Raw genomic sequence first — 11,816 nt, 5'->3', positions numbered from 1 at the left:
TTCAGCAAGTTCACCTTAGGATAAAAAAAAAGTCACCCAAATATTTCATCAGAAAGCAAGACGCAAAATGTAAAATTCTGTAAGTTGTCTCTCTTTCCATTCATTCCTTCAACAAATATGTACCGGGCCGTCATAGGTCAAGCATGCTCTAGGCTTGGAGTATGGTTGCCTCTTGGTTTGGGTTCTGGACCCATGTGGGTGATCTGTTTGGAAGGTGAGCCCAGAGGAGGAGGGAGGGGCCAGTTAAGGCTGTGTTAATGGAGACAGTTACCCGGCCCCTCCCCACAGTCAGAAGGGCCTCAGTCCACTGAGGGGGGACCCCCAAGGAACTGGAAGAATGAGCTTCAGAATAGTCTTCAAAGAAAGGCAGGCCAGGGTATGTGTCCACAACCCTACTCCATTGTTCAGGTCCTTCTGGAGGCCTCGCCCCCTGCACTTCTGGTTTTTGCCTGCTTTCCTTGGCTCTCAGGCAGGAAAGTAGAGATAAGCAGCTTACTGGGGGGGACCCCAGTGTGCAGAGGAGCTGTCCACCATGGCTGTGCTGAAACCAGCGGTGTGCTGAGCGGATATGGTGCAGGATACAGGAAGTATCTGCTCCAGGCTATGAACAGAGGAGTCCAAACCCCCTGCCCTCAGGAAGCTTACATTTTAGTATGAGAGGAGACACATACTAATCACAGGAAACAAGTTTTAGAAGTGTGTATTAGGGGGCTTCCCTGGTGGAGCAGTGGTTGAGAGTCCGCCTGCCCATGCAGGGGACACGGGTTCGTGCCCCGGTCCGGGAAGATCCCACATGCCGCGGAGTGGCTGGGCCCATGAGCCATGGCCGCCGGGTCTGCGCATCCAGAGCCTGTGCTCCGCAACGGGAGGGGCCACAACAGTGAGAGGCCCGCGTAACGCAAAAAAAAAAAATGTTCTTGGGGAAAGGGCCCAACTCAGAGCCTGGGGCAAGGCAAATCTGCCCACATAGCCCTTGTAATGAATCCAGCTCAGCTCTTAGGTTACTGGTTGGAGTGTGGGACAAACCTCAGAAAGACCAGTGAGGTCTGGGACAGCACCTAGGAGAGACTTGAGTTCCCGCTCCCCCGATACAAGGGCAATCAGGGAAATGTCCTCTCTGGACAGAGTCACAGCTGAGCTTAAAACATGACATAGGGGCTTCCCTGGTGGTGCAGTGGTTGAGAGTCCGCCTGCCGATGCAGGGGACGCGGGTTCGTGCCCCGGTCCGGGAAGATCCCACATGCCGCGGAGCGGCTGGGCCCGTGAGCCATGGCCGCTGAGCCTGCGTGTCTGGAGCCTGTGCTCCGCAACGGGAGAGGCCACAACAGTGAGAGGCCTGAGTACTGCAAAAAAAAAAAAAAAAAAAAAAATAGTGACATAGACAATTACATATTTCATTCAAGCAGAGGTAATGAACAATTTGGACAACACCAACGTCTTTTTCAATAACTGTGTGTTTATTTGCAGTATTTCAAGACATAATTACCCTGCATAACTCCATGGTTCAGTGAGTGCTCTTTTACTGGTCATAAAGCGTTTCCTTTGTTTCCTTGTGTTTTACTTAAAAAGATTTCTGATGCCAATTAGCACTTTTGCAAAAGGGCAGTGTTTTTGCCCCTTTATCCGTCAAAATAATTAGAGACTCCTTCGCTGAGCAATTATTATGTGTCAGGCTAAGTGTTTATATGAATTATCTCAGTTAATCCTTCCAAGAACTCTGCAGTCTAACTCTTATCTAAATACTATAATTCCTGATAGACAAAGAAAAGGAGGCCAGCTTTAAAGGTTAGGGAATTCTACAAACATTCCACAGGTTATAAGAATCAAGCAGTCTGGCTCAAGAGCTGGTGTTCTCGACGCTCATGAGACTCTTCCCACCTAGAACTTGCCTGGATGCACAGGAGTGGGGACCTGAAGAAGACCATCTGGATGCTTAAGGAACCGCCCCTTTGAATTTGCTGCAGTTCTTCAGAGGTTGCAGATATGAAATATCCTGGTTGCCGTGGTGTCCTACTTCATTTTATGCATGTGGCCACACCCTCTAGAGCCCATGAACCCTCCAAGAACTTGTCTGAGCCTAAACTCCCCAGGAACCGGAAGTAAAGCAGATGTAATAACAAATTTTGGGGGAGTGCATTTCTAGGTCAGAAAGAACAAGGGGAAATTGGCAGGGAGGCAGGGAAGGAAGGAAAGCAAAGAAAATGTGGGCCCTTCACTGGTCTGGCCGCAGCTTTGCCGGGGAACACAGCCAACTGCTCAGTCACACAAGACAGACTCGAAGAGGCCAGATGGAGCCACGGATGGAGAAAGGGTGATGGATTATCTACCACATCTTTCCAGACCCTGTCTCTCCTTGATCAAAGCCTGTATCACGGGGAGTTAACTCTCTACACTTTCAGGTCGTGTTCCTCGGCCCCTACAGATAGCTGCTCTGGGAGTCGGATCCCATCCACCATGGTGTGGGGCTTTGTCTGAGTATGGGATTGGTAGTAGGAGCCCAACCTCCATGAGTCTGGTCCCCTCCATTGCTGTTGGGACCCCTCCTACAGTGGGCATGATGGAGGCCACACTGAAGCTCAGCTCTGCCAAGGCGGGGAGGCTGAGCTAGCCACAGTGTTAGGAGATGGGATGGTGGTAGCTCTGGCCGCCCTCTCCAGGGAACAGAGTAAGGAAGCAGGTGGAGCCAAACAAATCTAGGTGCCTAGATGTGGTCTAATACAGTCCACCCCTTGCATTACTCAGAACTGTTCACATCCTTCTGTGCTATTTGCAACTAACTTGAGAAGAAAACGCCATCAATTTGAGGGTGAAGGTACAAGTCCAATTGTAACTTCCTAACAAGACAGAAAAGCACGACCAAGCCAAGCTATAGTGCCGCTGCTGCAGCTGGTCCTAGGGCCATCATTGATATTCATCATCTTCCCCCCCACACACCTTCCATTCTAGATGTCTATGGCCAGCTTTTCAGCTGGTCCGGGGTTCTTACCTGGAGGGTCTTTGGATGTCTTAACTGCCCGTTCATGTTATCTCTGAGCAGAGAAGCTCCAGAGAATCCCAGAGTATCAGCTTGAGCTGCCATAACAAAACACCACAGGAGGGGTGGCTTAAAGAGCAGAAATTCATTTTCTCACAGTTCTGGAGCCTGGGAGTCCCAGGTAAAGGTGCATAGAGTCGGTTTCTGGTGAGAACTCTCTTCCTGGCTTGCAGAGCCTTTCCTCTGAGCACATGCAGAGAGAAGGAAAGAGAGCTCTCACCTCTCTTCCTCTTCTTGTAAGGACACCAATTTTATTGGATTAGGGCCCTACCCTTATGAGCTCATTTAACCCTCGTTTCCTCCTGAAGACCATTTCTCCAAATACAGTCACATTGGGGAATTATGGCTTCAACATATGAATTTGCGGGGTGGGGGCGGGTACATAATTCAGTCCATAGCCAGATATACTCTTGCTTGTGCCCGCTGTGTAACAGCAAGCCTAGATCCCCACAGTAATCAAAGATGACCGCCCTACCAGTATAGCAACTCCTCTCTCTGACTGCTGGTCCACTGGCAAGAGAAGCCCAAGGTGCCCAGGTAGAACTTAACAGCTTTCAGTTTTGAGCAACCCTTACTGTGTTCACTGGTGGAGGCATCAGCTTCTAGGAGCCAGGACCGCTAACCCCTTAGTGTCTACATTTGCAGGAACAAAAACCACAGAGTCTGCAGGTATCTCTCTGACAGGTGGGCTCAGAGGGGCCAATCCTACTTCACTCCTCTGTTCCCAGATTTTGTGTGTTCTTGCTGGGGACACATCTATCAACTCACACTGCAAGCAGGAGAACAACGGCCCAACCCCACAGGTTGTTGTCTCCAAGCTGATGCCATAGCTCAGCCTTCAGCAGACCAAGCCATCGTTCAGGGAAGTACTAAGATGGCCAGAGAGAGAGGCTGGCTGACTTCCACCCATCCTGTCCAACTGATTGCTGAGAGCCTCCCTGGCAATGGAGTCTCCCTAGTGAGTATGAATATGAGGCAGGAACATCCATACCTTTTTTTTTTTTTTAACATTTTAATTTATTTATTTATTTATTTATTTTTGGCTGTGTTGGGTCTTCGTTTCTGTGCGAGGGCTTCCTCTAGTTTTGGCAAGCGGGGGCCACTCTTCATCGCGGTGCGCAGGCCTCTCACTATCGCGGCCTCTCTTGTTGCGGAGCACAGGCTCCAGACGTGCAGGCTCAGTAGTTGTGGCTCATAGGCCTAGTTGCTCTGAGGCATGTGGGATCCTCCCAGACCAGGGCTCGAACCCGTGTCCCCTGCATTGGCAGGCAGATTCTCAACACCTGCGCCACCGGGGAAGCCCCCATCCATACCTTTTGTGTCCACTCCTATGAGTTCATCCATTGACTATTTACCTGACCTCCATGCCCCTGAGTTTTCAGTATTGTTATTTCCATAAACAATTAGCTGAGCCACTTCCCCCTGCAGACCCAAGATTTTCAGGCTTGTTCGCCCAAAGATTCCTATTCTAGGTCACAAGGTCCAACTCTTTCCCTGTCAGAGCCCTGATGTGAACAACTGTGTGGCTGCACGTGTAATGTTCTCTCCAGTTCTGCCACCCTTACAATCAGACCCTGAGCCTATTTTTCAGGTGCCTTGTGGATGTCAAGAGATGAGAGGGTCCTTAAAGCTTTCACAAAGTATGCCTCAAGTTGGCAGATAGCTTCCCTATCACTTTCTTTTTGCAAAATCTCCAGTGCTGTCAGAAGAAACCATCTAACCTCACAATGCTTATGATTATCACTGATCAAACACAGTGGCCACCTGACCTCCCATAGCCTTGCTTTGTACCCACATCTCATTTCACTTAGCCAGAGGTGAAGCTTTACAAATAGTAATGTCAAATATATGCGTGATTATGACCTGCTTCCTGTCAGTAATGGGGCCCCCGTGGCTTCCAGATAGATGGGAAATCCAGCTCCAACATCTGATCCTGAAGACTTGCTTTCTGGACCCCTTGTGGTGCCCATTGTCCCTGTTTCCTTAGGAGACAAAGCATGAAGCAATGCTTGCTTGCTAACACTTTATTGAGGGCTACAATCCTAGGACAAGAAAAAGAAAGGAAAAAGGAAGTAAAGGAAGGAAGGAGGACAGTGAATACAAGGCTGTGGGTTATCCAGGTGGCTGCAGGTTTGGAAGAAAACACTGCCCGTTACTCAATCACACCTGCTGGACATCTCCTGACAGGCCAAATGGAACTACTACCATCCATATGCTGGCTCCCTCCCATCTCTTGTCTTTTGTTCGTCAAAATTTGCTGCAAGGTTTGACGCCCCTGCATTTCTTTTTTTTCTTTTTTTTTTTTTTTTTTTGAGGTACGCGGGCCTCTCACTGTTGTGGCCTCTCCCGTTGCGGAGCACAGGCTCCGGACGCGAAGGCTCAGCGGCCATGGCTCACGGGCCCAGCCGCTCCGCGGCATGTGGGATCCTCCCGGACCGGGGCACGAACCCGTGTTCCCTGCATCGGCAGGCGGACTCCCAACCACTGCGCCACCAGGGAAGCCGGCCCCTGCATTTCTTGAGGAGAGTTACCTGGCCCGGGTAGGCAGATCCCAGGTACCGTGGGTTGCTTGGCCTTCGCCCTGAGAGAGGTGTGATATTCCATGGCTTTAGGAGGGCTGGGAGGAAGTGGAGCCAGCTGACACTCAGGAGGTGTGTAGACTGGGTCCAGTACAGGAACACTGAAGATCAGAATGGCTGATGCAGGCTTTCTGACAGGCACAACCTGCCTAGGTTCTCCTGAAGTGTTGGACCTCTGGTTGGGGCCGGTACTTCTGAATCCCAGGTGAGCAGCTGTGTGATCCTGGGAAAGTCACATCTCTGAGCTTGTCAAATGGCGCAATTACATTTACCCCACAGAACTGTAAGAACTGAATTAGAATGTGATTTAAGAACATTTTTAAGTAGCAAAGTGTCCCGTATAAACCTCAGGGGCTGCTGCCATATCTAAAGACTGAAGTCGTGGACTGAACAAAATACCCTGGCTGGCTTAATTGGAAAGGCATTAAAAATACCGTGTTATTTTGACCTCAGCTGACCAATAGGGCTCATTTTGTGCCTCATTCTCCTGCTTCAAACCATTGGTGAAAGCAAGTCATCCAGGAAGCCCCTCCTGCCCTGACACCAGTCAATATTTTCTTCCCGTCCCTCCTCCCACTATGGTGGGCCCCTTAAAGGCAACAAGAAGATCTGATTTGTCCACTGTTGTTTACCCAGCATCGAATGCTCTGTCTGGCCCTTAGTAGGTGTTCCGGACACTATGTATGGAATGAATGAACAAATGAACAAGCATCTCCACATCTTTGCCCAGGGGGTGCCCAATGCCTGAAATACTCCCCGACTCCCGGCCGGTCACCCAATCTTGGAAGCCTTTCCTGACCCTCCCTCCAGTTTTCACTGCTCTCTCCTCCCCTTATAGTGCTTTTGTCACACACAGCTGACAGCAGAATGCCAATGGACAGTGGGATGGCTGGTTTTGTTATCTGTCTCCCAGATCAGACCCCAAGCTCTTGGAGGGAAGGGACAAGGCCTCGTTCACGATTGTGTCCAAACGTCCCCCTGGTTCAGATGCGGCTCTACCGAGTTTGCATGGAGAAGTGCCTCGGGTCAGCACTCAGTATGAGAGAGGTCGCTAGGAAACTGGTCTGAAAGCCGGTTTGCAGAGCAGTTTATAGAGTGTGTGTTTACAGGGGGTGACTTAAGGGTGCCCAGAGAGATTGGGGAAAGGAACTAAGTAAATGTTCCTTCGATGAATGAGCTATGGTGTCTGACTCTCCGCTCTCTGTCCTGACCCCCTGCTTCCTTCACCCAACCTGAAAATAAGATTGTCCATGCCTTGGGGGCGGGGGCGCTCCGGAGAGCCCCTCTATCAATCCAAGCGCTCGCCAGGTGCTCCCACCCGATCAGCCGAGGCCGTGCATACCTGTGGTGCGGCCTGGCGGGGCCCGGGGCAGCTTGTTTGAAAGAAACGTAACGCTACTTCGCCACCGACTTGTTGATAATCTCGCCTCAAACAGGAGTTTGAGATGGCTGACGAAAAGCAGTGGTGGAGAGGTCCTCCCCGGGGCCGTCGGCAACTCCTTCCAAGGTGCAGCCGTGTGGCTGGAACGGTCCCCCCGCCCGGGACTACAGAAGGGAGAACCCAGCACTTGGCCCCGAGAGTGGCGGCCTGCACCTCGAGCCCGGGCAACCGGGGCGCCTTCGGCCCCGTCCGAATGGGGTGGAGGAGGGGAGGGATTCCGCAGGGATAGAGAGCAAAAAGGGGTCTCCACGAGTCAGTCCTTACCCCCTTCCCGCCCCCTAGGAGAAACTTGGCGGCGGGGACGGCAGGCAAGGAGCAAGACCCTCGGGAGCTGGAGTCCTCTGCCTCGCGGGCGGATAAATAAATTATTAAGCGCCCAATACACAATAGCCTCACTAGATGGAGACGAGGAATCACTGCAGCGGCGCTGGCGGCAGCTGCGGCGGCGGGGAGCGCGGGCGGGAGGCGGGCGAGCTCTGGCTCGGCTCACGTCTGTTTTCCTTTTTCGTGCATTATTTATTTCGCCTCCGCCCGCGGCCCTGCGGCCAGAACAGGCGCTCGAGGCCAGCGCCTCTAGCCGCTGCTTCTCGCGGGCCGGCGTGACGGGCGACCGGAGCTCGGGCACACCAGCGCCCCGTGCAGCCGCGCGGCGCCACCGGGGAGGGCGGGGACCCGGGGAGGGCACGCACCGCCCGCTCCAGGCGGCTAGGAGGAGACTTTCCCCGCCCTCCGCCTCCGCCTCGGCAGCCCGCCCCGGCCCTGGGCGCGGGGTGCCGCCCCTCCCGCCCCGCGCGCGGCCAGGCGCAGCCCGGAGCCACCGCGCCCTGCGCCCCGTGCGAGCGCGCCCTGCCGGGGCCCCCGGCTCAGCCGCCCCGGAGGCCCAAACCGCGCGCAAACTTTTGCTCCAGTGCCCGGCGCTCCTCCCAGGCATGTGAAGCCCCCAGGCGCCCGCGCAGTCACCAGGGTGAGGACCGAGGCCCCGCCTAGAGGGCGGGGGACTGGGGAGGCGGCTGGCTTTAAATGGGGGCCGTCCCGCCGCTCGGGAACAGATTCTGCCGCCGGGGGGAGCGAGCGCCTCCCTTCCTCGCGCCGGGGATCGGCTGGGGCCGCCGCCAGGCAAGGTGGCGTAAGGCCCCGGAGGGGTGCGGGAGGAGATGGAGACGTGGGGGGAGCTCGTGCCCTGAGGCCGGAGGCCGGGGCTCGGCAGAGCGCGAGGGCAAACGGGGCGCGCACTGAGGTGCATGTGTTGCAGTGTGCGCAGTGAGGGCCGGCGGGGCAGAGAGGGTGCACGCAGCGTGTACATGCGGGGTCAGCGAGCGTGCGTGCGGGAGTCGGTGGGTGTGCACGGCCGTTTCTGTGGGTGTGCACGCAGGGTGAATGGTGCCCGCCGGGTTTGAAGTGTGCTCACAGTGGGAGAGAGTTGTGCATGGCTGTTTCTGGGGAGGTGCACGGGCCTCGGTAAGCGTGCTTGGCTGTTTCTGGAGGTGTGCTTGGGGCCAGGGTTTGCGCGCAGGATTCCGGGGGCGTGCACCACGACGGACTGTAAGTTCTTGGATGCCGGCCCCTGTGAGTGTGCATGAAGGGTCAGCGAGGATGCAAGCTGGAATGAAAGGCCGCGCTTGGTTTACGAGGGTGCCCCAGGGTGCGGGGCGTGCCCGCCCAAACTGGACTGCTACGTGTGTGCGGGTGCGCAACCACGATGGTGCCAGCGGCGCCCTCCTGACCCGAGCTTTGCTCCCCTGACAGCTCGCCCCGGGAGCGGGTGCCGCGGGCCGAGATGCTCCTCCGGGACCTGGCGCTGCGCCGTGGCTACTGCTGGCCCTCACTGCTGCTGCACTGCGCGCTCCACCCGCTCTGGGGCTTCGTGCAGGTGAGCGGTGGCGCGGGCTGCGCGCGCCCGAGGACCTGCTGGTCAGGACCGGGTAGGGGGTGGTTGTCACTTCACTCCCACGACCCTGGCTTCCTGCAGTCGCCCCTCTGATTGGTCCTGGGAAGAGTTTAGGAAAAGAAAGGAAGCATACTCTCGCCCTGAAAAGATAAGAAACTCCTGAAGGAGGCTTCGGTCCTGGCCTGCTGAGGCCTGCAGGACAGCGCCTTGGAACAGAAAGGGCTGAGGGAATGCCTTCTTGTTGATAATATTCTATTGCAGAAATGCAGACAAAGAAACCTTAGAGCTTTTACAAACTTAAAAAGAAAAATGATACCAAGAATATACCTTCTTTATTTCCCATCAGAGCCACTAGTAAGCTTCATGTTAGCCTTCTTAAACTGGACTTCAACACAGAAGGGGCTGTTTCTTGTAGGTAGTAGAGTTGAGGATGTGGACAGATTTTGCGAGGTGGCCACTGGTCGGGGAATGTAAGAAGGAGCTGTCCATCTACAAGGACTGCCTGAGGATGGAATCTTCACCCTGGGCCCCCCAGTGCCCAGGGCAGAGACCAGGTAGCCACCAACTCGAGTGACCTGTGTTAGGGTCAGAGAGATGGTAAGATGGGATGGTCCCTAGTCCCTCCCAGAATGCACACAGTCAGCAGTACAGTGGAATGGTGAAGAGGTGGACTTTGGTGTCAGCTCTGAATTTTGAGCCCAGCTCTGCCCCTTACCAGCTGGGGGACTTTAGACAGTGCGCTTAACCTCTCTGGGCTCTGGTTTCTTCTTCCTCGCTGTGCTATTATAAGTACTTGATGAGATAAAGGTTACTTAGCGCAGCTCCTGAACCATAATAAACACTACATGGTAGCTGTTGCTGCCCTTATTGATGTCAGTAATAGTAACGACACTCATCTATCTGGCTAGCCAGGTATTCTGTTGATTGCTACGTAGTCTGATCAACAATTTTGAATCGTTTTGATCAGCATTTTTACCATTTCAGTCATGGAAATACCCACTCTGGGGTATTTGCAGCTTCATGCCCTTCTGTTGGCATCTGGGGGCTTGGGGACTATTCAGATAGTTGCCCTGAGTAAGAGGTGACGGTCCAGAGAAGATGGGATTGAGCAACACTGCTTGCCAGGCTGCCAAGGTTCCTGAGCTGTCCCAAGTGACGGGGTGTTGCTGGGAACCAGGGTGGTCAGTCCTGCTTGTATGGAAGCCCTGGTGACCCCTGGAGAGAACCAGGGGCTCTAATGCTGGAACCAGCCAGCTGGGGGGAGAGCTCGAGTGGGGGAGGGGCATACCCCCCTCCTGCAGCGCCAGGCCCACCTTGTGCTCTCTTCCCTGGCTTGCTTCTGTGTCACTCACAATTGTTTTCCTTTCGGAATTGACAGCTTTGTTTAATGTGTGAAACGGCAGTTATTAAACTCAGCTGTGCCTCCGCGGGATTCAGAATTTTGTCCCTTCGAAACACTTGGGTGGTTGGGGACCAGTTTCTCTTGTTCAACTTTTAGCTGAACCTCAGGTGTTAAGCTCACTTCCCTTTTGTATTCATTTGTTTACAGTTTTCCCTCTTCTGGGAGACTTTTTCAGGTAGTACGGAGAGCAACATGATGATGTTGTTAATCTCCAAGGACTGGAATTTTCTGCAGGAACTAGCAGGATAGAAACAGCAGATCCACCACCTCCCTACCCACTCCCACCACCAAAAGAAAGGATTTTGTAAAGTAGCTTCGTGTTTTAGTAGTGTTCTTCAGCCAGGCAGTACTCGCACAAGCAAATGTGTGTGTGAGTTTGTGTGTGTGTATTTCAGATGCCCTTACTCAATACAAATCAAATTTTGTGAAAATCAATTAGAAAAGAAATCCTCCAGGCGAGGAGAATGGGTAAAATCTTGGCTGGAGGCATTGGAAAGATTCATCTACACATGATAAGGACTGAGAAGTCAAGGGAAAAGGGGCTTTGGAAGGAATGGATTTGGTTTTTGAGCAAAAGAGCTGAAACCAGGAGAAGAGAGGGGAGAAGAGGAAAAATCGAAGTGCACAAAGCCATGTGTTTCCCTTTAAGTGGAGAGAGTATCATTTGTCACGTCATAGGGGTTTCTTGAATATAAAGAAATCTATCTGTGCTTTCATGGGCTTTTTGCCAGAAGAATCCCTCTAAGTTGTAAACATCTGGAAGGGTGAGACCAGCACAATAATTGGTGAAGCAAGAGGTCTGTGGTCCCTCAAAGCACCAGGTTCCAACCTTGAGATCAGCCCGGAGCCTCCGGCTGCTGCCTGGATGATAAGAAACTTAATCATTACAGTCAGATGACATGAAATAGCCACAAGATTGGTGGGGGCACTCTTCAGGCTCTTCCCTTTTTTCCTTCATGTGTCTGGAATTGAGATTTTGAGCTTTTGTGATTTAGGGTTCTTCTAAGTTCACTTCCAGATGAGTCCTTTTTTTTTTTTTTTTTGCAAGTGAAGAGGATGACAGGCGGGCGAATTTATTAGGTGTGACAGGAGTGTGTCTCATCAAGTTACTGTGGCGCTGTAACAGTATCGAGTTACTGTCTCGATAAAAGATGCCAGAAGCCATCATCTTTGTGGGCGCCCCCCTAAAGCAATTGTCATGGAGACAGGCTCTGATCCGGGCCTGTGGGTCTCTGTGTGCCAATGAGGAGCCATCCCAGACCCAAGCGATGCCGACCCCCCGCCCCTGTGGTCAGTCATTACAGCTTCACTTATTTAGTCAGCTGCAATTATTGAGCACCTACTGTTTGCCAGGGCCCCCCGTGTTAAGTGCAAGGGATCTAGGGGTCCCCGCCTTCGTGGCATTGACAGTCTAGCACTGGAGAGATTGTTAGACAAGTCGTAATAGGCAGGAGTGCTCAACAGGAGCAAAT

The 11,816-nt window shown here is 53.1% G+C and overlaps 1 protein-coding gene across 1 annotated transcript in view; it reads left to right on the top strand.

The window, feature by feature from the left end:
• Positions 1-8,831: 8,831 nt before the first annotated feature.
• The window catches only part of PRIMA1 (proline rich membrane anchor 1), a gene marked incomplete at its 5' end in the record, with an annotated part of 58,790 nt that continues 55,805 nt past the window's right edge, over positions 8,832-11,816 (top strand). Inside the window, one exon of the mRNA XM_081228674.1 lies at positions 8,832-8,924. Coding sequence (XP_081084800.1) covers positions 8,832-8,924 — 93 coding nt within the window. The remainder of the gene's footprint in view (positions 8,925-11,816) is intronic.

Source organism: Mesoplodon bidens (assembly GCF_964165515.1).
Source record: "Mesoplodon bidens genome assembly, chromosome: 3".
In the NCBI taxonomy this organism is placed as follows: Eukaryota; Metazoa; Chordata; class Mammalia; order Artiodactyla; family Ziphiidae; genus Mesoplodon; species Mesoplodon bidens.
This window is presented reverse-complemented; position numbering and strand designations above follow the sequence as displayed.